General features: G+C 41.4%; 1 protein-coding gene across 2 annotated transcripts in view; it reads left to right on the forward strand.

Annotated features, from left to right (window-relative positions):
• The window catches only part of MYO5C (myosin VC), a 119,107-nt gene that overhangs the window by 55,601 nt on the left and 42,285 nt on the right, over window positions 1-21,221 (forward strand). For both annotated transcript variants that reach the window (XM_007528823.3, XM_060187586.1), the window contains 14 exons: window positions 45-131; window positions 577-688; window positions 1,572-1,783; window positions 2,080-2,245; window positions 3,511-3,657; window positions 5,237-5,401; window positions 5,944-6,037; window positions 6,439-6,502; window positions 10,374-10,554; window positions 14,319-14,412; window positions 14,628-14,691; window positions 15,227-15,307; window positions 16,855-17,035; window positions 20,457-20,550. In XM_007528823.3, the coding sequence (XP_007528885.1) occupies window positions 45-131; window positions 577-688; window positions 1,572-1,783; window positions 2,080-2,245; window positions 3,511-3,657; window positions 5,237-5,401; window positions 5,944-6,037; window positions 6,439-6,502; window positions 10,374-10,554; window positions 14,319-14,412; window positions 14,628-14,691; window positions 15,227-15,307; window positions 16,855-17,035; window positions 20,457-20,550 (1,742 nt within the window). The remainder of the gene's footprint in view (window positions 1-44; window positions 132-576; window positions 689-1,571; window positions 1,784-2,079; window positions 2,246-3,510; window positions 3,658-5,236; window positions 5,402-5,943; window positions 6,038-6,438; window positions 6,503-10,373; window positions 10,555-14,318; window positions 14,413-14,627; window positions 14,692-15,226; window positions 15,308-16,854; window positions 17,036-20,456; window positions 20,551-21,221) is intronic.

The raw sequence follows: 21,221 nt of genomic DNA on the forward strand, positions 1-21,221 counted from the left end.
TTAAGTATGATGACTTAACAGACTTTCCAATTGTTATCATTAAGATTTGACTCCCAAAGAATTGTCCAGCAGTTGCGAGCCTGTGGTGTCTTGGAAACTATTCATATCAGTGCACAGAGCTACCCTTCCAGGTATGTGGGCAGTTCTTTCTTGGAGGGGATGAGTGAGAATGTGGCCATTTCAGATATGTGCTGAGGGCCAGGGAGTGGCTGGCCTATCTTTTGTTACCTCTCTAAGACATTCCCAAACAGCACACCCCTGCTGCTATGCTTTGTTAATGTGAGGGGGTATAAACAGGTGACATTCCAGACAGAGACCCCAAGACACTGCATGCTGCTGGGGACAGTGACCCTCTGCCTCCCAGCACTCCTGGTGAGGGAAATCAGGGCAGCGAGAAATAACAGTTCAGGGAGCAAATAAATGGATGTCCTCAGACTGACAAGAGGGGAGACAGGTGACAGATCTGTGACATCACCCATGAAAGAGACTTCACCCATAGTGGCAGTTCAGGCAGGCCCAGTGACTTGTCTCATCTCTTCTCCACATGCCTCCTGGGCTCCTGCTCTGACTTCTCAGGTGGACATACATTGAATTCTTCAGTCGCTACGGTGTGCTCATGACCAAGCAGGAGCTGATGGGCAGTGATAAAAAGGAGGTGTGCAAAGTGGTCCTCCACAGGCTCATTCAGGTCAGTCTCTCTCCTTCCTGAAATAGTGGGCTCTTAACTGAGAGGCAAGTCCTCCAAATGACTTGCTTTATCCTGACCTCAGTCTCAGGACCAAACTATCATGGCTGCCTGAGGTTACTGAGTGGAATTGAAAGAGGGGCTTAAGAAGTGGTGGGGATCTAGTGCCCTGAGGCGAAGGGAGATTGCACTTTGGTGGTGGGAGTGTATATTTGGGGGACAGTGGTGGTGGCCAGGATTCAGATCTGGGTCCCTAAGGATATTCCTGCTGTCACATCTTGGGAGTTTTCTTGGGTTGGTCACCTGGACTGCTAACCACATCCACACATGGCCCTCAGAACACAAGTGGATTATTGCTAAAGAGATGAATGATGGTGGGCAAGCTGAAGGGAAGAATGAGCAGGTGGTGAAGAGAACTCAAATTCAGGCACAGACCATAACTTCCCAGGTTCCTCTCTTCTTCTGAGGAAACCACATTTATAAGGTGAATTTTTTTCCAGAAGTCCTCCAACAGTCAACAAGATAGAATTGCACTTTCTTCCCCAAAGTTGAATGCCTCAAATTCACACTCACTAATTCCCTCAAAGTAGTTATAAACAAACCAAAACATAAATTTTTAGATCATGATTATTTTTTTCTGTGTGGTCTCAGAGAACAGCGGAGAGAGGAATTCAATTCAGGAGGTTCTGAGCTTGGCCCTTATGACAGAGCAGTGCTCTGGCCTGAGTTGTGCCCTCTCACAAGACAAAAAAAGAAATCTATATTTTAAAATAAAAGGTTTGTTAGAATAACAATGTTTTGGACATCTTGGGGTCTTTAAATATATTTTCCAGACACTAGAGAAAGTTTGAAAGATTACATTTCAGTGTACTATTTTCTATTTCAGGATTCTGATCAGTACCAATTTGGTAAGACCAAAATTTTCTTCAGAGCTGGACAAGTGGCTTATTTAGAGAAACTCCGACTGGATAAGCTGAGGCAGGGCTGTGTGCTGATCCAAAAGCATGTCCGGGGCTGGCTCCAGAGGAGAAAGTTCCTTCAAAAGAGACAAGCTGCCTTGACAATCCAGCAGTACTTCCGGGGTCAGCAGACAGTGAGGTGTGTTGCACTCTGGGAAGATGTGTAGAGTCACTCAGCTTCCTGTCCTACCCCCTCCAGTGGGAGGCATTGTTGAGGTCAGAGGGCCTCTCTCCTGGACTCCAGGGTACAGATGAATATGTAGGCATTCTCCAGTGGTCAGAGGAAGAAGGAGGTGTCACTCCAAGAGTGATACTCTCCAAGTGGGCAGAAGTAACAATAAGGATTCTGAAGTACAAAAGTGCTAAACAGCCTGTAGCTTTAGAAAAAATTAGTGTACTGTAGGTAACATTTATTCTACATTCTTTTAAACCAAGGAAAGCCATTACTGCAACAGCCCTAAAGGAAGCCTGGGCCATCATCATCATCCAGAAGTACTGCCGTGGATATCTTGTCCGCAATTTATATCAGCTGATTCGTGTGGCCACCATCACCATCCAGGCTTACACCCGAGGATTCTTGGCGAGGAGGAAGTATCGAAAGGTGCGGCCTTAGACTACAGGTTTTCTTGGATATGGATTTTCCAAGGCTAATGCAAAATAAACAAATAAATTTATCCATTTATGTATTTTCACCAGGGTTATCACTGAGAGTTAGTGCCTGTGCAACAACTCCACTATTCCTAGTGCTTTTTTTTTTTTCCATTGATAGGGCATGAGAGACAGAGAGATAGAGAAGGATAGAGATGGAGGGGGAGAAAGTGGCAGTGAGAAAGAAATATACCTATACAATGTCTCCAGTGATTGTGAGGTCTCCCCCCGCCCGACACACACACACCACACACACACCTGCAGAGACTTGAACTAAGGTATAGTCATGTTATTGTGTGCCCTCTACTGAATATGTTATGACCCAGCCGATGCTAATGCAATTTTCTCACCAACTTTAAGGTGAGACAGAATTTCTGCAGAAGACCTTCCTAGATCAGGGAGTTCTGGCATGAGAATATGTATCCATTCACATTCACTACAGGAATTTACTATTGTATAAAAAAAAAAAAAAACCTAAAATATAAAAGGTTTTGTAAGTTGATTGCAAGAGATTCCAGTTTTACGTTGTAGAAAGATATTGATAGTTGCATTTCTCAACCTTGGAGGAGTGGATGAGGGAATCATAAAAGATCCCATCTACATTTTGCAAAAATACATTTATATCATTTTATTGGGAACTTGGACTCATGTGAAGTGAGAAAAGCCAAAAAAAATATTGTTTTTCTATTAGTGTCTTAGAGTGATTTATAAGATTATAATATTACCGGGGTACAGATTCACACTATATCCACCATCAAAGCTCTGTGCTTCCCCCGACAATAGCCAGCATAGTATATGCTCACAGAGTCATTGAGATAATTTAGCAAATACTATTACCTTTCTTCTTACTTTTTTTGGGTCAATTTCATGTGTTTTAATACTCTATATTCCACGTGAGTGAAACCGTGTGGTCATTGTCCTCCACCTCCTTCCTTCACTAAGCATAAATAATCATGTCCAGTTGCATCCCAAAGGACACAACAGTATTCTTTTAATTGCCTAGTAGTATTCCACTAAGTGTAAATCTCATAAATTCTTTATCCAGTCACATGCCTGTCAATGGGTATTTAGGTTGCTTTCACTCTGTGGCCATTGTGAATAAAGCACATACTGCTTTTTGAGTTAATGTTCTTATGCTCCTGGAATATATACCTAGGAGTGGTATTGTTAGATCATAAAGTATTTCTGTTTTTTTTTTAAAAAAACCCTTTTTTTAAGATGCTGAAGGAACACAAAGCTGTGATTCTTCAGAAATACGCAAGAGCATGGCTGGCCAGGCGCAGGTTTCAGAATATCCGACGATTTGTGCTCAACATTCAGCTTACTTACAGAGTCCAGCGTTTACAGAAGAAGCTAGAAGATCAGGTTAGTATTCATAATGCAACTTTCATATTTACTTTTTCCAGTGCATTTAGGTTGTTCCATACCTATGCTGTTAGCACTAACAGGCCAGGGAAGTGGCACAGATGATAAAGCATGAGGTCCCTAGTTCAATCCCCAGCATCTCATGTACCATAGTGATGCTTTGGTTCTTTCTCTCAGTCTCTCTCCAATTCTGCCTCTCTTTCTCGTCCATAAATAAATATATTTTTAAGGATTTACTTCCATGCTATGAGGTGCAAATAGTCTACAAGGACCACCTGAGCACACTGTAAAACAACATTGCTGTATAGGTTATACATGGCACTGGGGCAACTGCTCAAGAGGACAAGTACGTATGAAATTCAGCTTAACCTACCTTGATTGGTGTAAGTTGATGCTTTTTTTTTCATTTTTGTTTGTGGCTAATAGTAAGTAACAAGATTGTAAGATTATAGATTACAGAGTACAGGTCCAGACCCACCACTAAAGCTCTATGTCCCCACCCTCCTCCCCAAGATAACCACCATACTTCTCATCAATTTTTTTTTTGCCTCCAGGGTTATTGCTGGGGCTCAGTGCCTGCACTATGAATCCACTGCTCCTGGAGGCTATTTTTTCCCTTTTGTTCCTTGTTGTTTATCATTATTGTGGCTATTATTGCTGTTGGATAGGACAGAGAGAAATGGAGAGAGGAGGCAAAGACAAGGGGGGAGAGAAAGATAGACACCTGCAGTCCTGCTTCACCACCTGTGAAATGGCTCCCCCCCCCCGCAGGTGGGGAGCCAGGATCCTTACACCGGTCCTTGCACTTTGTGCCATGTGCACTTAACCAGCTGCGCCACCACCCAGCCCCCTCATCAATTCTTAGGAACTTTTTGCTTCTGGGTTTTTTGTTTGTTTGTTTGCTAGTTCTGTGTATCAATTCTGTAGTCTCCACATATCAGTGAAACTATCTGATACTTATCTTCCATCTCTTACTTTGCTAAGCATAATCATCTATAGCTCAACCCATTTTGTCCCCCCCAAAAAAATTAAAATAAAAAATATTGCATTTTTTGGTTACAAAGTAGCATTCCATGGAATATTCAATTGTAAACTTTTTTAGCCATCTCTCATGGGTATTGAGGCTGCTTCTGTGTTTTGAATATTGTGAATAATGCAGCTAGGAGAGCATATGTCACTTAGAAGGAGGGTTTGTGGGAGTCAAGCGGTAGCGCAGCAGGTTAAGTGCATGTGGTACAAAGTACAAGGACCAGTGTAAGGATCCCAGTTTGAGCCCCCAGCTACCCAACTGCAGGGAAGTCATTTCACAGATGGTAAAGCAAGTCTGCAGGTGTCTTTCTCTCCCCCTCTCTGTCTTCCCCCATCTCTCTCCATTTCTCTCTGTCCTATCCAAGAACGACAACAACAATAATAACTACAACAATAAAAGAACAAGGGTAACAAAAGGGAATAAATAAAAAGAATTTTTGTTTGTTTGTTTGTCTTTAGATGCCATGCCAAAGGCTGTGAGAGGCCAACAGAACAACTTGGTCCTTTATATTGAATAATACCCTAAGTACCTGATATTTCTTTTCTCTAGAACAAAGAGAACCATGGACTGGCAGAAAAGCTGACCAGCTTAGCCACTCTTCGGGCTAGTGACATGGAGAAAATGCAGAGAATGGAATTAGAACTGGACAAAGCAGCTACCCACAAGCACAATTATGAAGAGAAGGGGGAAAAATACAAGGCGGCCATGGAAGAGGTCAGAGGTTTAGTGACTGTGGGAAAGCTTTGTGAGATTACATGGAAAAGATAAATAGACTTACATTTTCTTGCAGAGCAGATAGCTGCAGAGCAAATCAGATCAACTCTTGGTTTATGTTATCAGAGGGAACCTGCTTCTTGAGTTAGAGAAGCTCATGGATTTTTTTTTCTTCCTCCTCTTCCTTCCTTCCTTTCTTGCTTTCTTTTTTGATAGCAGGATTATTGGTTGGGCTCAGTGCCTGAATTATGATTCCATCACTCCTGGCTGCCTTTTTTGTTGTTTTGATGCTCTTTACTCTTGATTCCTGCCACTGTCAGACCAGTTAAAGAACTGGTGTTTGTTGAAAATCTCATAGAGCCCCCTGAATGTTCAACTAAATTCAGCATCTTGCTGTGGGGCTGGTGTACAATAGTAGAGACAAAAACAAAGAAGAAACTAAATGAACAAATAAACATAACTTTTCCCAAATTTAGGTAGTGGTATCAAAATTTGAAGTGAGCTTCCTAAAAAATAAAGTTGTATTATCTTTCCTTTGCTAGAAATTGGCAAAGCTGCAGATGCAAAATTCCAAATTGGAAAAAGAAAAGGAACAAGTACAACTGCAGCTTCAAGAAAAGACTGAAGAGTTAAAAGGTAAACCCTAAGGTGGTCTGGTACACACATTCAGGCATTCAACTATCCAGTTATTCAAGTATGAAGCAACTTGTAAGCAGACTTGGAAATCTCTGGTCTATACATAGTGTAGTGAGAAAATTTTTTGTTCCACAGAGAATAACTCTGTTTAGTTTGTGATAACTTTATAGATTTATACCTTGTTTTGTTTTAAGATTTATGAGAAAGAGGAGGAAAGAAAGAAACACAGCATAGATCTGATACATTCAGTGCCAGGAATTAGACTCAGGACATCATTTTTGAAAGTTCAGTGATTTTTCTACTGCACCACCTCCCAGGCTAGATTTGTGCTTTAATTCTGTGTTTTGTCAGTGAGCACAAACATCCCAGGACATTAGTAAACAGCACTCTCTTTTCTGCAGATAAAATGGACAACCTCACCAAGCAGTTCTTTGAAGACTTGCGCAAAGAAGAAAGGCAAAGAATGTATGGAATTGAGTTTACCTTTAAAATAACTTAATAACTTTCCTACTCTGTCCCCTCTCTTTATATTGTGCTTCTCAGCTTGCAGTGGGCAGATCACAGATACAGAAAAGCAGGGAGTGAGTGTTTTTGGAAGTAAGAAACTGAGATTTCCTAATCTCCATTACTCCTTTCAGACACAACCTAAGTTCTAGAGTTGAGGACATCATGGAAGCTGAAAATTCCTTGATTTCCCTTTATTGCTGAGATGGTGAGAAAGACTTTCACCCCTCCCCACTCCTATTACGTTCAAATAAGAAGGGAAATAAATGTCCCTCTCTTCCTCTACTTGTTGTACCTCTTAGCTTGAGTCTTGTCCCAGATAGTAAGGGATATATCCCATCCCAAGTGAAACAAGGCAGGTCCCCATGACGTTGTACTGTGCCAGCCCCATAGGTCCATCCCTGCATTGAACCCTTTTGCCAGGCTCCTCAGCCTCCTCAGACTCCAGTCCAGGATCCTGTCTGAAAGAATGAACTTGAAGATTTCAGACATCAAAGTAAGGGTGCATGGCAGGATGTTGGGCAGAGATGGAAAAGTTCTAGCTTTTCTCTTTTGGAGGCTACCCAGTCCAGGGATGCCTACGCTGGCTTTATATACAACTTCTGCATGCATTCAGTTAGCAGGAGAGCTTAGAACTGGCTGAGGAGACAGGATGCCAAAAAGCAGAGAGTCACTGGAGAGCTCTAAGAGTGAGCCAATACATGAAGTATTTCATGATCCTCACATCAGCTATAAGATAGGTAATTTGATGAGTTACCTTGAAAATCTCTTTCCTTAGCACCTCTCTTGATCTGACCCAGGGCCCATTTAACACAGGAGCTTGTGTAACCCCAAGACCCTGTCAGTCTGAGCTCATAGCCCATAGTCATAGCTGAGAACATTCTAGGCTACACTCATTTCGGGATCAGTTTTCCCTGAGTGGTAGGGTAGGGTGGCCAGCCTCCCTTTAGAGAGTGGAGCATTCCTCACCATTACTACTCTATAGTGAGGGCAGGGTCCTAGAGAGGCCCACAAGAGGGCTTATGATGACATTCCTGATAAAAGTGATCAGTGATGGTGGAGAGAGGGATCTGTTAGAGGTCTAGGTTCACGAGGGAACCCAAGGATTCCCTAATTAGGACCTCAAGTAAAGAAGTGGCCTGGTATAGGCCTAAAAGGCCATCATTAAAGTGTGCTAGTTTCTTGCCATTTTCCAGGGTATGTTTGTTTGTTTTGTTTGTTTGTTTGTTTGTTTTGCCTCCAGGCTTATCCCTGGGGCTCAGTGGTGCCTGCACCATGAATCCGCTGCCCCTGGCAGCCGTCTTTGTTCCATTGTTCTTGCTGTTATTATTGTTGCTATTGCTGTTGTTATTGTTATTAGATAGGAAGAGAGAAATTGAGAGAGGAGGGGAAGGCAGAGAGGAGGAGAAAAAGACACCTGCAGACCTATTTCAGTGCTTGTGAAACAACCCCCCAGCAGGTAGGGGGCTGGGGGCTCAAACCAAGATCTTTGTACCGGCCGGTCCTTGTGCTTCACACCATGTGCACTTAACCTGCTGCACTACTGCCCGACCTCCCTCTTTTCCAGCTTTTGTAGTCCCTTCTTTATCTGATGAGTTTAGACTTGCTGCTATTTGTGAGAGCATTGAGTGTCAGTTGTATCCAAGCTGGTATTAGATCTATGGGGTATGGCCTCAGATAGACCTAAGATTTTAGTGGAGTCTAAATTAACCTCAAGGTTTTCTGCATTTATTTGTTTGATGATTCTAATAAAGGTTGTCATAAGGACACTGTCATTTATTTGATATATATATATATCTTGGGAAATTATGTATAACAGTTTCTTCTAAAGACTGTCAATGGGTGATGATAATGCTGATGCTATCGGAAGAGATTAAAAAGGTAGAAGAGTAAATATTATATATTTTTTTGTATAGTTAGTTGAGTAGAGAGGGTGCTTGAGTAAAGTGAAGTAGGGGTATGAAAGGAGGGTATCTAGGACTAAATAATAACTATTTGCTTGGGAATTTATGGTGCCTTCTTTAGGCCTTCCTACTATATTTCCAAGCTCATTGGGTCTAAATCTAATCACAGAAGACTATTAAGCATTTTTCCTTTGAGGTATATAGTTGCCCCTAATGTACAGATATGTGTACACATGTATTCAGTGCTCTAGGTCCTAGCCTGTATCTAGGATCTGTAACTGTTATAAAATGTGTCATCTAGGTGGTGGCACATCTGTTGGAGCACACATACTGTAATGCTCAAGGACTTGAGTTCAAGTCTCCAGTCCCCACCTGCAGGGGGAAAGCTTTGTTAGTGGTGAAGCAGTGCTTCAGATGTCTGTCTGTCTTCCTCTCTGTCACCCCCTTCCCTCTCAATTTATGACTGTCTCTATCCAATAAATAAATCAAGATAATTAAAATTGTAAATAAAAAAGTAAAAAAGAAAATGCATCCTCTAAAATGGAAGTAGGTACAGTTCCTTTATCAAATCATCTGTCAATGGGCACTTTCATTTTTTTCTCATTCTTGGGCTATTGTGAATAATGCACCTTTGAACATAGAGTTACATATGTCCCTTTGAATTAGTGTTTTCATTAAACTTCTTTAGTTTGATTGGACCCATATGGGCTATATTTGGTTTGTCTAGGTCATTTGCCCCTCTGGTTACTTTCAAAGCCAGTTATCCTATGTCTAGTTGATAATGCACCTCACAAAGAATTGTGTTTCCATGGACTTAGTGCACCTGGATTTCTTGTCATTTATTCCATAATATTTGGCACTGAACTCTTCGACATACTAAATGACTATGTTAACTTGTTTAGGTTTAAGTCCAACACCTGAAGATCTGGCCAGGACTTGGCAGAAAGTGCCAATGTGTTTTCAGAGGGAAGTAGACCCTCCAGAGAAGTGCATGAAACCAGAGTGTCTTTGGGAATACTGTATTCCAATGCCACTGAGTCCTTCTCTTCAGCTTTCTTGTCCTGTATTTCCTACTCATAATCGTTTGTTTTACTTAGCCCTGGAGCCAGAAATAACCATAGTTCTCAGATTAGAGTTTGCTTTTCAGTCTCCTCTTATTATTAAAAATGGTATATCATTCTTCTTCTTCTAGCGTTTGCCCTTCTTCCGTAGCCAGTCAACAGCGTCAGGTTGAGCCTGATGTAAAGTTTCGAGACCTCCTTTGAATCTGGAGAGGTGGCAGTCATTGACTATGTGGGTCATAGTTTGTCTGTAGCCGCAGGGGCAGTTCGGGTCGTCTCTGGCTCCCCAGCGATGGAACATAGCAGCGCACCGGCCATGGCCTGTTCGATAGCGATTGAGGAGGGCCCAATCATAACGTGCTAGGTCAAAGCCGGGTGGACGCTTGCAGGGGTCTGTGATGAGGTGTTTGTTCTTTACCTCAGCTGACTGCCAACTCTGTTTCCAAGAGTCTGGAACAGAGAAGTTCAGTGTAGGCGTAGGGGACCGGAATGGATGATGAGACGTCAAGCGTTGAACAGGGTGGGTGAAGATATCCGCGTATATTGGCAGGTCCGGTCGAGCGTAGACGTGGGAAATGAACTTAGATGATGCCACATCCCGACGAATATCTGGCAGGGCGATGTTGCTAAGAACTGGCAGCCATGGAACCGGGGTGGAACGGATGGTTCCAGAAATGATCCTCATGGAGGAATATAATTTGGAATCGACCAAGTGGACATGGGGGCTACGGAACCATACTGGGGCACAGTATTCTGTAGTGGAATAGCATAATGCCAATTCAATGTAAAGATTTTAGCATAATGCTAATTCAATGTAAAAATTTTAGAGACAACTCTAAATTACTCGTTTCCTTCTTTTGTGACCAGACTTCTTGAAAAAAGTTCTGAACTGAAATCGCATAACTATGAGATACACATTAAATCACTGAAAGAAGAAATCAATGTTCTCAAGGATGAGAAGATGCAGCTCCAGAGTGAGTTAGAGAAAGAGCGTATCACTTCTGAAAGCCTCAAGGAAGATGTGGCCCAGCTGAGCAAACAGGCAAAGGTAGGACCTTGCTGTCATGTAGCTAAATCAGTCCACTTGCCGAGAGGGGGTAATTTTACAGTCCCACAGGCTCAGACAGCTAAACACACTCCTGTAAAAGCCAAAAATCAAAGGGTCCTGCCCTCTTCATCTTCCAAGTGAATCCCAAACTGTTTTTGTTCATCATCATGATCATGATTATTTTGAGGGTGGGAGTAGGGGATCATCAATGAAGCTTCACTGTTCGGCATGACTTTTGCTCATATATAGAGAGAGAGGCAGAGAGAGTGAATGAGATCACAGCACTCAAGCTTCCTCCCAGTTTGGTGGGGACCAGGCTCAAGTCTGGGTCTTAACACATGACAAAGCAGTGCACTATCCCAGCAAACTATTTTGCCAGCTCCTAAACTGCCTCTGGCTGGACTATAGTTTTCAGTATTTGGAAAGCCAGCTTTCCTTTTTTTTTTTTTTTTTGACATTACATTTACATAGATTCAAATACATTCACCCAGAGAGTGCTTCCCAGTAAAGTTATGCATCAATATGAACCCTTGGTCTATAACCCATTGTGTTATTTATTTTGAAATAAATTAATCTGAACCCTCCACATGAAACTGTCACCAGAAAGCAATGATCCATTCTCAGGTAGTCAAAGTGAATTGAATTCCCAACTTAGCTATGTATCCATTTTCTTCGTTTTTTGCTACCAGGGTTACCACTGGGGTTTGGTCCTTGCATGATTCCACTGTTCCTGGCAGCCAGGTTAATTATTTTCTTTTTCTCTGATTTAGGATGAGGCAGACAGAGTACTAGAGAAGGAGGGGAAGGAAGGGAAAGAGGAAAGAGAAGGGAGAGAGAGAGAGAGAGAGAGAGAAGAAAAGAGACACCCAAATCACCACTCCACCATTCAGGCCTTGAACCCAGATCCTCATGCATGGTAATGTGTGTGCTCTACCAAGTGTGCCATCACTGACTCCATGTCCCTACATTCTTTTTAAAAAATAAGTTCTTTTTTAATGTTTTATTACCTTTATTTAATTTATCAGATAGAGACAGCCAGAAATTGAGATGGTAGGGGGTGATAGAGAGGGAGAGAGACAGACTCCTGAAGCCCTGCTTCACCACTCACAAAGCTTCCCCCCTGCAGGTGGGGACTATGGGCTTGAGCACAAGTCCTTATGTACTGAAATGTGTGAGCTCAACCAGGTGCGCTACTGCCGAGTCCCTGTCCCTACATTCTTAAATGCAAAGCATTTCAGTGCAAGAATGGCATGACTTCCCATAAATATGTGAAACACATCTTAGTGCAGTGTCTCTTAGACTTATGTGAATAACCTGAGGCCTGCCGTGGTCTAGAACTTTTGGAATCACATCTGCGTTGCCTCTGAACCTTACAACTGAGCTGTTCATATTCTTTGGAATGTGTTTCCTTATTATCTAAAACCAAGAAATTGGACTGTGGGTCAGAATTTCATTCCTTTGTTTATTAGCACTATCTGGGAACTGTGTCATCTGGCTATAATACTCTGTGTCTTGGGAAACTGTGTGACTGCTGTTGGCATGAGGCATTAATAGCTGTCACTCATTTCCTTTTTGGTTGTTAAACTTGTAGTACTCACTGTCCATTGTAGTATATGAATGGGACTGGTCTGATTCTCAAAATAATAATAATAACTAATAATAATAAACCCAGCATCACTAAATTATCTATGTTATTATCAGATTATAACTTGATTTACTGAAAAATTGTAAGGATGAGTGCTTGGTGACTGGGTCCTCCATCCAGTTGCCATGAAGCTCTGAACTAAGTCACTGAAAGAAGAAATTTAGGTTTTTATCTTTTTTTTTTCTGTTATCACTGTTATAAGCCAACTTTTATAGACTGGAAGACAGAGAGAAAGACATTACCATTCCACAGATTCCCTCATTGCAGTAGGAGATGGGCTTGAACCTAGGTCATTCTCATAATAATGCAAGTGCACTATACAAGTAAACTGTTTGACTGCCCTAAGAAGAAATCTTTCCCAGTACCCTATCTAGATGTAGTCAGTAAAATAACTTACTTTCTTTCTCTCTTCCTTTCTTTCTTTCTTTCTTTCTTTCTTTCTTTCTTTCTTTCTTTCTTTCTTTCTTTCTTTCTTTCTACTAGAGCACTGCCCAGCTCTGGCTTCTGGTGGTACTAGGAATTGAGTCTTAGACTTTGTAGTGTCAAGCAAGAAAGCCTTCTGTATAACCTAAATTATGCTGACTCCCCATTCATTCCTGGAATCATTTTCTCTTTGATATCCTTTCAGTAATCTAGTTTTTAAAAGCTCTCTTTAAATCACCTGATAAGCCTATTACAAGAACTGGGTCATGTTTGTAAATGTCAATTTGATCTCCCTTCTCATCTTCCATAATGACATGAGTTTCAGTCCTTAAGTACTTAGAGTAACTGAAAAAATACTAAAGAATATGACTTATTTCTGCAGAATTCTAGTAACCACAGAAATACTTTGTGATCCTTACTCAAGCTGGCTTCCCAAAATAAATAAAGACAGAATACAGGGGCCAGGTTGTGGCTCACCTGGTTGAACACACATTTTACAATGTGCAAGGACCCAGGTTCAAGTCTCCAGTCCCTACCTGCAGGGGGAAAGCTTCACAAGTGGTGAAGCAGGGCTGCAGGTGTCTCTCTGTCTCTGTCCCTATTACCTTCTTCCCTCTTGATTTATAACTAATAAATAAAGAAAATTTTTAAAAAAGAATACAGCCTCTTCCCCCAGTCAGAGCTTCCCCATTAAAGGTCTCTGGTCAGACTTCCATTGCCAAGCCCAAACAGTCTTCAGCAGTTCAGACTCTGTCACTGCTCTGCATCTAGACCTATGGGAATCCAAAGCAACAACAACTTAATTCACATACTATAGCCAGGATTTAAAGATATTTGGGTGGAGTGTTTGTTTGTTTGCTTATCTCTTTGTTTGTTTGGTCATCACTGGGACTTTACCACCCCATGACAACTTTTTTCAGATAGAGAGGAATAAATAGAAAAAACAGAGGAAAAGATTGCACAATGCCAAAACTTCCCTTAGTTCTGGGGGAACCAAGCTTAAAGGGGATCATGTCCATGACAAAGTAAGCATACTGTCCAAGTGAACTATCTTGCTAGGCACATAGTGGCAGGATTTATCGCTTGAAATTTTACTTCTTTCAAGTCTCCCCACCCAGAGCCTTCAAGAATCCTTAGTAGTATATAGTAGTATTTTTCCTTTTATAAACTAGAGAAGTAAGTCCTGTTGATACACCCAAGATGTGGGAGTAAGTAACAGTATTTTGAGCAATTAAATATGCATGGAAGTCAAGCTCTATGGACAGTGACAGTTTAACAAGATTTTAACTAAAAACCTGCAGTTAAGGATTGAACGGTAGCCACCCAGTAAAGTGTATTTATTACCACACCTGTGGATCTAGGTTCAAGAGCTGGTTCCATCCTGCAAGGGGAAAACTTCATGAGTGCTGGAACAATGATTCCGCCCCCCCCCCCAATTTCCTTCTGTCTCCCTCTCTGTTGAAAAAAGGGGGGAAAATGGCTGCCAAAAAATGGTGAAATCACCATATAAGCAATGCAAGCTTCAGCAATAACCCTGGTGGAAAAAAAACAAGTAAACAAAAATCAACAGCAAATCCTGCAGTGAGGACACCTTTTTATGGATATATGATATTGTGATTGGATCCCTTTGTCTAATATAAATCCTAACAGCTATGGGTTTTTTTTTTCACCTATATCCATCATTGCTGTGGTTTAGACAATCTCTGAGTTTGAAAAGGAGATAGAGCTGCTTCAGACACAGAAGATAGACATGGAAAAACATGTGCAGTCACAAAAACGAGAAATGAGAGGTAACAAAAAAATGCCACTGAGCCCACAAGATTCTGGTCCAATGACTGTAAAACTGGTAGGTTGGCTGGTTGGCTGGATATATGGTGGGTTGAGTGGATAGTCAGCCACAAATCTGTAAGTTGGTGATTGGTTGGTGGGAGATATCTTAGCTTATTGGATGGTTAGCTGGAAAAGATCAATCTTGCAGAAATGTACAGCTCTGCCTGTTTTTCAGAAAAGATGTCAGAGATCACCAACCAACTTCTTGAAAGCTATAACATAGAAGATGTACGAAACAGGTAATCATTTTTGCACTGTCAAGTATTTTTTTAAAGATTTTATTTATTTACTTATGAGAAAGATAAGAGGAGAGAAAAAAAAACCAAACATCACTCTGGTACATGTGCTGCTGGGGATTGAACTCAGGACCTCATGCTTGAGAATCTAGTGCCTTAGCCACTGTGCCACATCCCAGACCACAAGTTAGACACCTGCAGACCTGCTTCACCACCTGTGAAGCAACCCCCCTGCAGATGGGGAACCAGGGGTTTAAACTGGGATCATTATGCTGGCCTTTGTGCTTTGTGCTAAACCCGCTGTGCTACCACCCGACTCACTCCTCAAATATTTTAAAACATATGACAGAGGGGGCCCAGTGTCCTATGGTGGAGGAAGATGACAATTTGGTGGAAGTTGAGGTATTCTGACATCCATCTTATGACAATAGTCCTGTAAATTAACATCTCCTTAATATTAACTTTCTTAAAGAGATAAAAGGATTAAGAATCATATAGCATAGGAGATGATCAGTTTTCTCACCCTACTGTATTTCAGGCTTTCTGTGGAAGATCTGGAGCATTTAAATGAGGATGGAGAGATTTGGTTTGCTTATGAAGGATTAAAGAAAGCAACAAGGTTAGAAATTTCACTGGGGGTTCTTTTTGACATTTCAATAATAAAAGGGAAGTCAGAGGTTTATCCCATGCAGATGCGATATACTAAGTAAACTCCTTATAGTAGAAAGATCAATAAACACTAAAATATTTCATTAAGTATCTGTTGAAAGAGAAAGGCCGGCTGGGAGTATGGATTGACCTATCAACACCCATGTTCAGCGGGGAAGCAATTATAGAAGCCAGACCTTCTACCTTCTGCATCCCACAATGACCTTGGGTCCATACTCCCAGAGGGTTAAAGAATAGGACAGCTATCAGGGGAGGGGATGGGATACGGAGTTCTGTTGGTGGGGATTGTGTGGAGATGTAACTCTCTTATCCCATGGTTTTGTCAGTGTTTCCTTTTTATAAATAAATTAAAATAATAATAATAAAAAGAATCTCTTTAGTAGGGCCAGGCAGTAGTGCATCTGGTTGATTAGCATGTGCAAGGACCCCAGTTTGAGTCCCCAGGCCCTATCTGCCTTGAGGGAGCTTCATAAACAGTACAGCAGATGCCTCTTTTTCTCTCTACCTCTCTATTTCTCTCTGTCTCTAGCCAATAACATCTTTTAAAAAAAACCTTTAGTAAGGAAAAATTGTTTTTATGGGCTAAACCGATTAGTAAAACTTACAACCTGCGCTATGATGTTGGTTATTATATCAAGTTAGCCAATACTACCATAGATATGTGTAAATATAGGAAGTTTGCTAATTTTTTACATTGTAAACATAACTTTTCAAGATGTCCTAGAATCACAAAAGAAGATCTGGAAATACAGATTTTTTTTTTCAAATACCTTCTGTCCCTGTTAAGTGTTCAATCTTCACCCACATTTGCCGCATAGTAGTCATGGAGCCGCATGTCATCAGCACTCAGTGCCCACTGCTCACATTGGGATTCACCCCCCCACATTCTATGGGGCTGACAGTTTGCAATCATGTGCACTTTTACCACTGCAGCATACACAACAGGATTCTGTATTTTTTCTTCTTTTTCCCCTTACTTCTTTCACCCCCACCACCACCACACCACCAAAGTATGTATTTTAAGCTGCTAGAATGAAAATGATATTTTTAAAAATGATTTGTCTCATTTATTTCACAGAGGATAGGTAGATAAAGAGAGACAGAAAGAATAGCAGGACAGTGACATGTGTGATGCTGGAGATTGAATTCAAGGCTTCATGCTTATGAGGCCAGACCTCTACCACCGCACCAATTCCCAGACCATAAAAATGAAATTTCAATATCAAAAATAAGCCTTCTCATCATTAACTGCAGACTCATGTCACATATTTAATCATGTAGGGGTATTTTATGATTATATGTTCTTAGCTAGAGGGATTTTATACTTCCATGGTCCTGTAACTCTATGTACATATAGACAAACCTTTTGCACTTATTACATGACTCTTAACTTCAGGTTTTCTTTCATACCAGCTATACACACACACGCACGCACACAGTCTCCAGCAGAGCACCACAAAGAGGATGCCATTCATTTCCTGACTTTTCCTTTAACAGAGTCTTAGAGAGCCATTTCCAGTCCCAGAAGGATTGCTATGAAAAAGAGATTGAAGCTTTGAACTTCAAAGTGGTACATCTAAGTCAAGAAATCAACCACCTCCAGAAATTATTCAGAGAAGAAAATGACATCAACGAAAGCATCCGCCACGAAGTTACCAGGCTAACATCTGAAAATATGGTATGAACTTGTCCAGAGGCCTAGGGAGAGATATTATTCACTAGTGAAGTAAAAAATTCAGTTTCCTGTCATACAATGACAGAGTAGAACTCAGTTATCCAAAAGTGAAATAATACAATGAAAAGATAAAATTACACACTTGTCAGACTGCAGAGCACTCTGATTTGAGTATATTTATATTTATCAGAGGGTGAGGCCCAATTCTGTGATGGGTGTGTTTTTAAGTATAGCCTGTTGGGCCAGCTGTCAGTACACCCAGTTGAGCACACACATCACTATGCACAGGGACCTGCGTTCAAGCCATTGCTCCCCACCTGTAGGGGGGAAGCTTCGCAAGCAGTGAAACAGGCCTGCAAGTGTCTTTCACTTTCTACCCTATCTACCACTCTCCTCTCAGTGTCTCTCTATCCTATCAAGTAAAATGAGGGGGCAGTGTGAATTGGCTGCTGGGAATGGTGGATGTATAATAATAAAAACAAAAAAATCTAGCCTGTTCAAGTAGTTTCTCTGCTCATATTTTTATTCTGTCTCCTCTCTGATCCTTTCTTTTTTCCCCTATCTCTGATCCTTTCTACTGTATTTGTCTCTTCTCTGAACCTTACCTATGACTTTGTTGCAACCCCCCCCCCTTTTTTAAGGTTTACTGATTTATATTAGAGTGAGAGAACCAGAGCATTTCTCTGGTACATATGATGCCAGGGGTCAAATTCAGGACCTCATGCTTGAGAGTCCACTGGGACACCTCCCAGCCATGTCATCTTTTCTTCTAACTTGTACCTACTGGCTCAAGCAATGGTTTAGGAATCTCCTCACTCAGAAAAACATAATTTTCTTTGACAGAGAGCTGGGTCAGGAGCAGGGGATTTTCATGCATAAGGCCTTGGGCTTTATCCCTGGTTTTGCATATTCTGGAACCTCAGTACTTAGGGCTCAGACTCTTTCTCTCTCACATTTGCACATTCAATAAATGTTTTTATCCTTTTTTTTTTTTGTCATTGCTGAGGCTTTGCCACTCTGAGCCAACTTTTTTCATATAGAAAGAAAGAGACAGGTGGCCAGGATGTGGCGCAGTGGATAAAGCATTGGTCTCTCAAGCATGAGGTCCTGACTTCAATCCCTGGCAGCACATGTACTAGAGTGATGTCTGGTTCTTTCTCTCCACTTATCTTTCTAATAAAGTAATTAATAAAAGAAAAGAAAGAGACAGAATGAGAGTCAGGCAGTCGCACAGCGGGAAGCGCAAGGACCTGCATAAGGATCCCAGTTCGAGCCCCTGGCTCCCACCTGCAGGGGAGTCGCTTCACAGGTGGTGAAACAAGTCTACAGGTGTCTATCTTTCTCTCCCCTTCTTTGTCTTTCCCTCCTCTCTCCATTTCTCCCTGTCTTATCCAACAACAATGACATCAATAACTACAACAATAAAACAACAAGGGCAACAAAAGAAAATAAATGAATATTTAAAAAAAAAGAAAGGAAAGAGACAGAATGATACCATAGCTTCTTTCAGAGCAGTGAGAGAGGGGAGCCTCAACCTGGGTTATGCACATAACTGCTTTTTTTCTGTTGACTTTCAGGGTACCAGGCTCTATAGGCTTTGTCTCACTGGTCCCTCATAGCTGCTGCTGCTGCTGCTGCTGCCACTGCTACTGCTTCTCCTCTTCCTTCTTTTCCTTCTGCTTCTTCCCTTATCCCTTCCCTTTCCTCCTCGTCTTGCTCCTCCTCCTCCTCTTCTGCTTCCTTTCCTTCGCTACCTTTTCTTTTTCTGGTCTTAACTGCTCCAGAGTGACTTTTTAAGATAGAAAGACAAGAGGTAGAATGATAAAAATAAAGGCACCTCACACTCGGGTGGTAGTGCAGCAGGTTAAGTGCACATGGCGCAAAGCGCAAGGACCAGCATGAGGATCCTGGTTCAAGCCCCCAGCTCTCCACCTGCAGGGGAGTCACTTCTCAAGCAGGTCTTCAGGTGTCTTTCTCTCCTCCTCTCTGTCTCCCCTCCTCTCTCGATTTCTGTCCTATCCAACGATGATATCAATAACAACAATAACTACAACAATAAAAAACAACAAGGGCAACAAAAGGGAATAAATAAATATTTTTTAAAAATAAAGACATCTAAGTAACAACACTTCCATCAGTACAGTGGGAGCTGGGTTCTAAGCTGGGTTGTGCCCAGGACAAAGCCAGAGCACTATCCAAGTAAACCCTCTCTTAGCTTCTTTTTTGTCTCCTCCTTTTTTACCTAACCTGGAAATATCTGAATATCCCAGGGCTATTTCAGCAGGTAAGGAGATATGATACTAGGCATAGAGTAGACATGTGTAGTCATACCCAATGATCTTCACATCTTTGTGTATTCCTTGCATGAAGTTTGTTGTTGTTGGGGGAAATTAATGGTTTACAGTAAATACAATTGTTGGTACATGTGTAAGCTTTTTCTGTTTTCTTCAAAGCACGCTCACCGCCAGCCTATGTCCTTTTCCACCATCTTGTACCAGGACCTGAAAAACCCCTTCCCCCAGAGCCTTTTACTTACAGTCAAGACTCTAAATCCAGTCCAAGTTCTGCTTTGTGTTTCTCTTTCTATTCTTATTTCTCAACTTCTATGAATGAGATCACCCCATACTCACCCTTCTCTTTCTGGCTTAACTTACTTCATATGATTCCTTTAAGCTTCATCCAAGATGAAGTGAAGAAGATGAATTCATTCTTTTTAACAGCTGAGTAGCATTCCATTGTGTGTATATAGTATATTGGGTGAAATTTTAGAGGAATTCATAGTGAGAGCCAACTACACTGTCTGACAAGTATTCTCATTTGAGTTTCAGAGATACCAATGTTTTTTTAGAAACTTGAATGACAGAGAAAGTGATTCCACCTGACTGAATCTGAAGGTGGTGGGCTCTTAAAAACACAACTTGACAATCACAAAGGGTTATAAAATATACTATCTGATTCTAGACTTCCACTAGCAGAGCAGCATCAGTCTGAAACTCAAAGGTTAAAGTGGGTCTCCTTTGGGATAACTCTCCTGTTCCTGGCTGAGGAGATGATGTTTTCAGGTCTAAGCCAGAAAGGATGGCTGCCTGTTCTTGCCATCACACCATCCTCTCTCAACACAAGCATTCTGAATATCCTCTCACAGGAGTCCCCTGTGATTCTGGGGTTGTGTCTGAGTGAGAACTGGCCCCTCTGTGCACATCAACATTCCCTGTGGCTCTGTAGGTCTAGAGGTAAAAGTACATAGTGCTCATCTTGTACAACACTTTGGCTGTCAACCCTCATCCCCATACCACAATTTCTGCTGTAGGCCTCATGGGGTTAAATACCTACAGGGTGTGGTTTGTTTCAAAGTATCTCTGAGATTTCAAAGTTCCTAGATAAAAGAATTTCATGTTTGGGATTTTTCATTTGTCCTCTAAAGATGATCCCAGAATTTAAACAGCAAATCTTAGAACTGGAGAAACAGAAGCAAGATCTTGAAATTCGCCTCAATGTACAAACAGAACACACGAAAGGTAACAACGTGCTGTGAACATGAACCTGTTTTTTTAAAATCGTTTTTCTGTACCCAGTAATGATACAGAAAAGTCAGCATTCAAAGAGGTTCTAGGGATGACTCCTTTGGCCCCAGACTGGGACATAAGTGTGAGGCCAGACAGATGGATCCTGGGCATGCAGTGGGCACTCCTGACTCCATTGCCACCAAGTATGAAGATGTTGCTTAAGCAAGAATTCCAGATTTCTGTGTGAAATAGCACATTTAAAAATAATAGGTCATTTGTTTTTGCTTGTTTTTCTTTTACTAGAGCACTGTTCAACATTCAGGCTGGGACCTCAGAGCCTAGAGCATAAAGTTTGTTGCATAAGCACTGTGTTATCTCCCCAGCTAGTTTTGAAATTTTAAAACATTGTTCAGATTAAAACAAAAAAAACCTAATCTCACACTGGAGACAACTTGGTTTTTTTGTTTTTGCTTTTTTATTGACTTAATAATGATTGACAAGACCATAGGATAAGAGGGGTACAATTCCCACCACCAGAGTTCTCCATCCCACCCCCTCAATTGGAAGCTTCCCTATTTTTTTTTTTCTTTTTGCCTTCAGGGTTATTGCTGGGGCTCAGTCCCTGCACTACAAATCCACTGCTCCTGGAGGCTATTTTTTCCCTTTTGTTGCCCTTGTTTATC

The sequence above is a fragment of the Erinaceus europaeus genome, chromosome 3 (assembly GCF_950295315.1).
Source record: "Erinaceus europaeus chromosome 3, mEriEur2.1, whole genome shotgun sequence".
NCBI lineage: Eukaryota > Metazoa > Chordata > Mammalia > Eulipotyphla > Erinaceidae > Erinaceus > Erinaceus europaeus.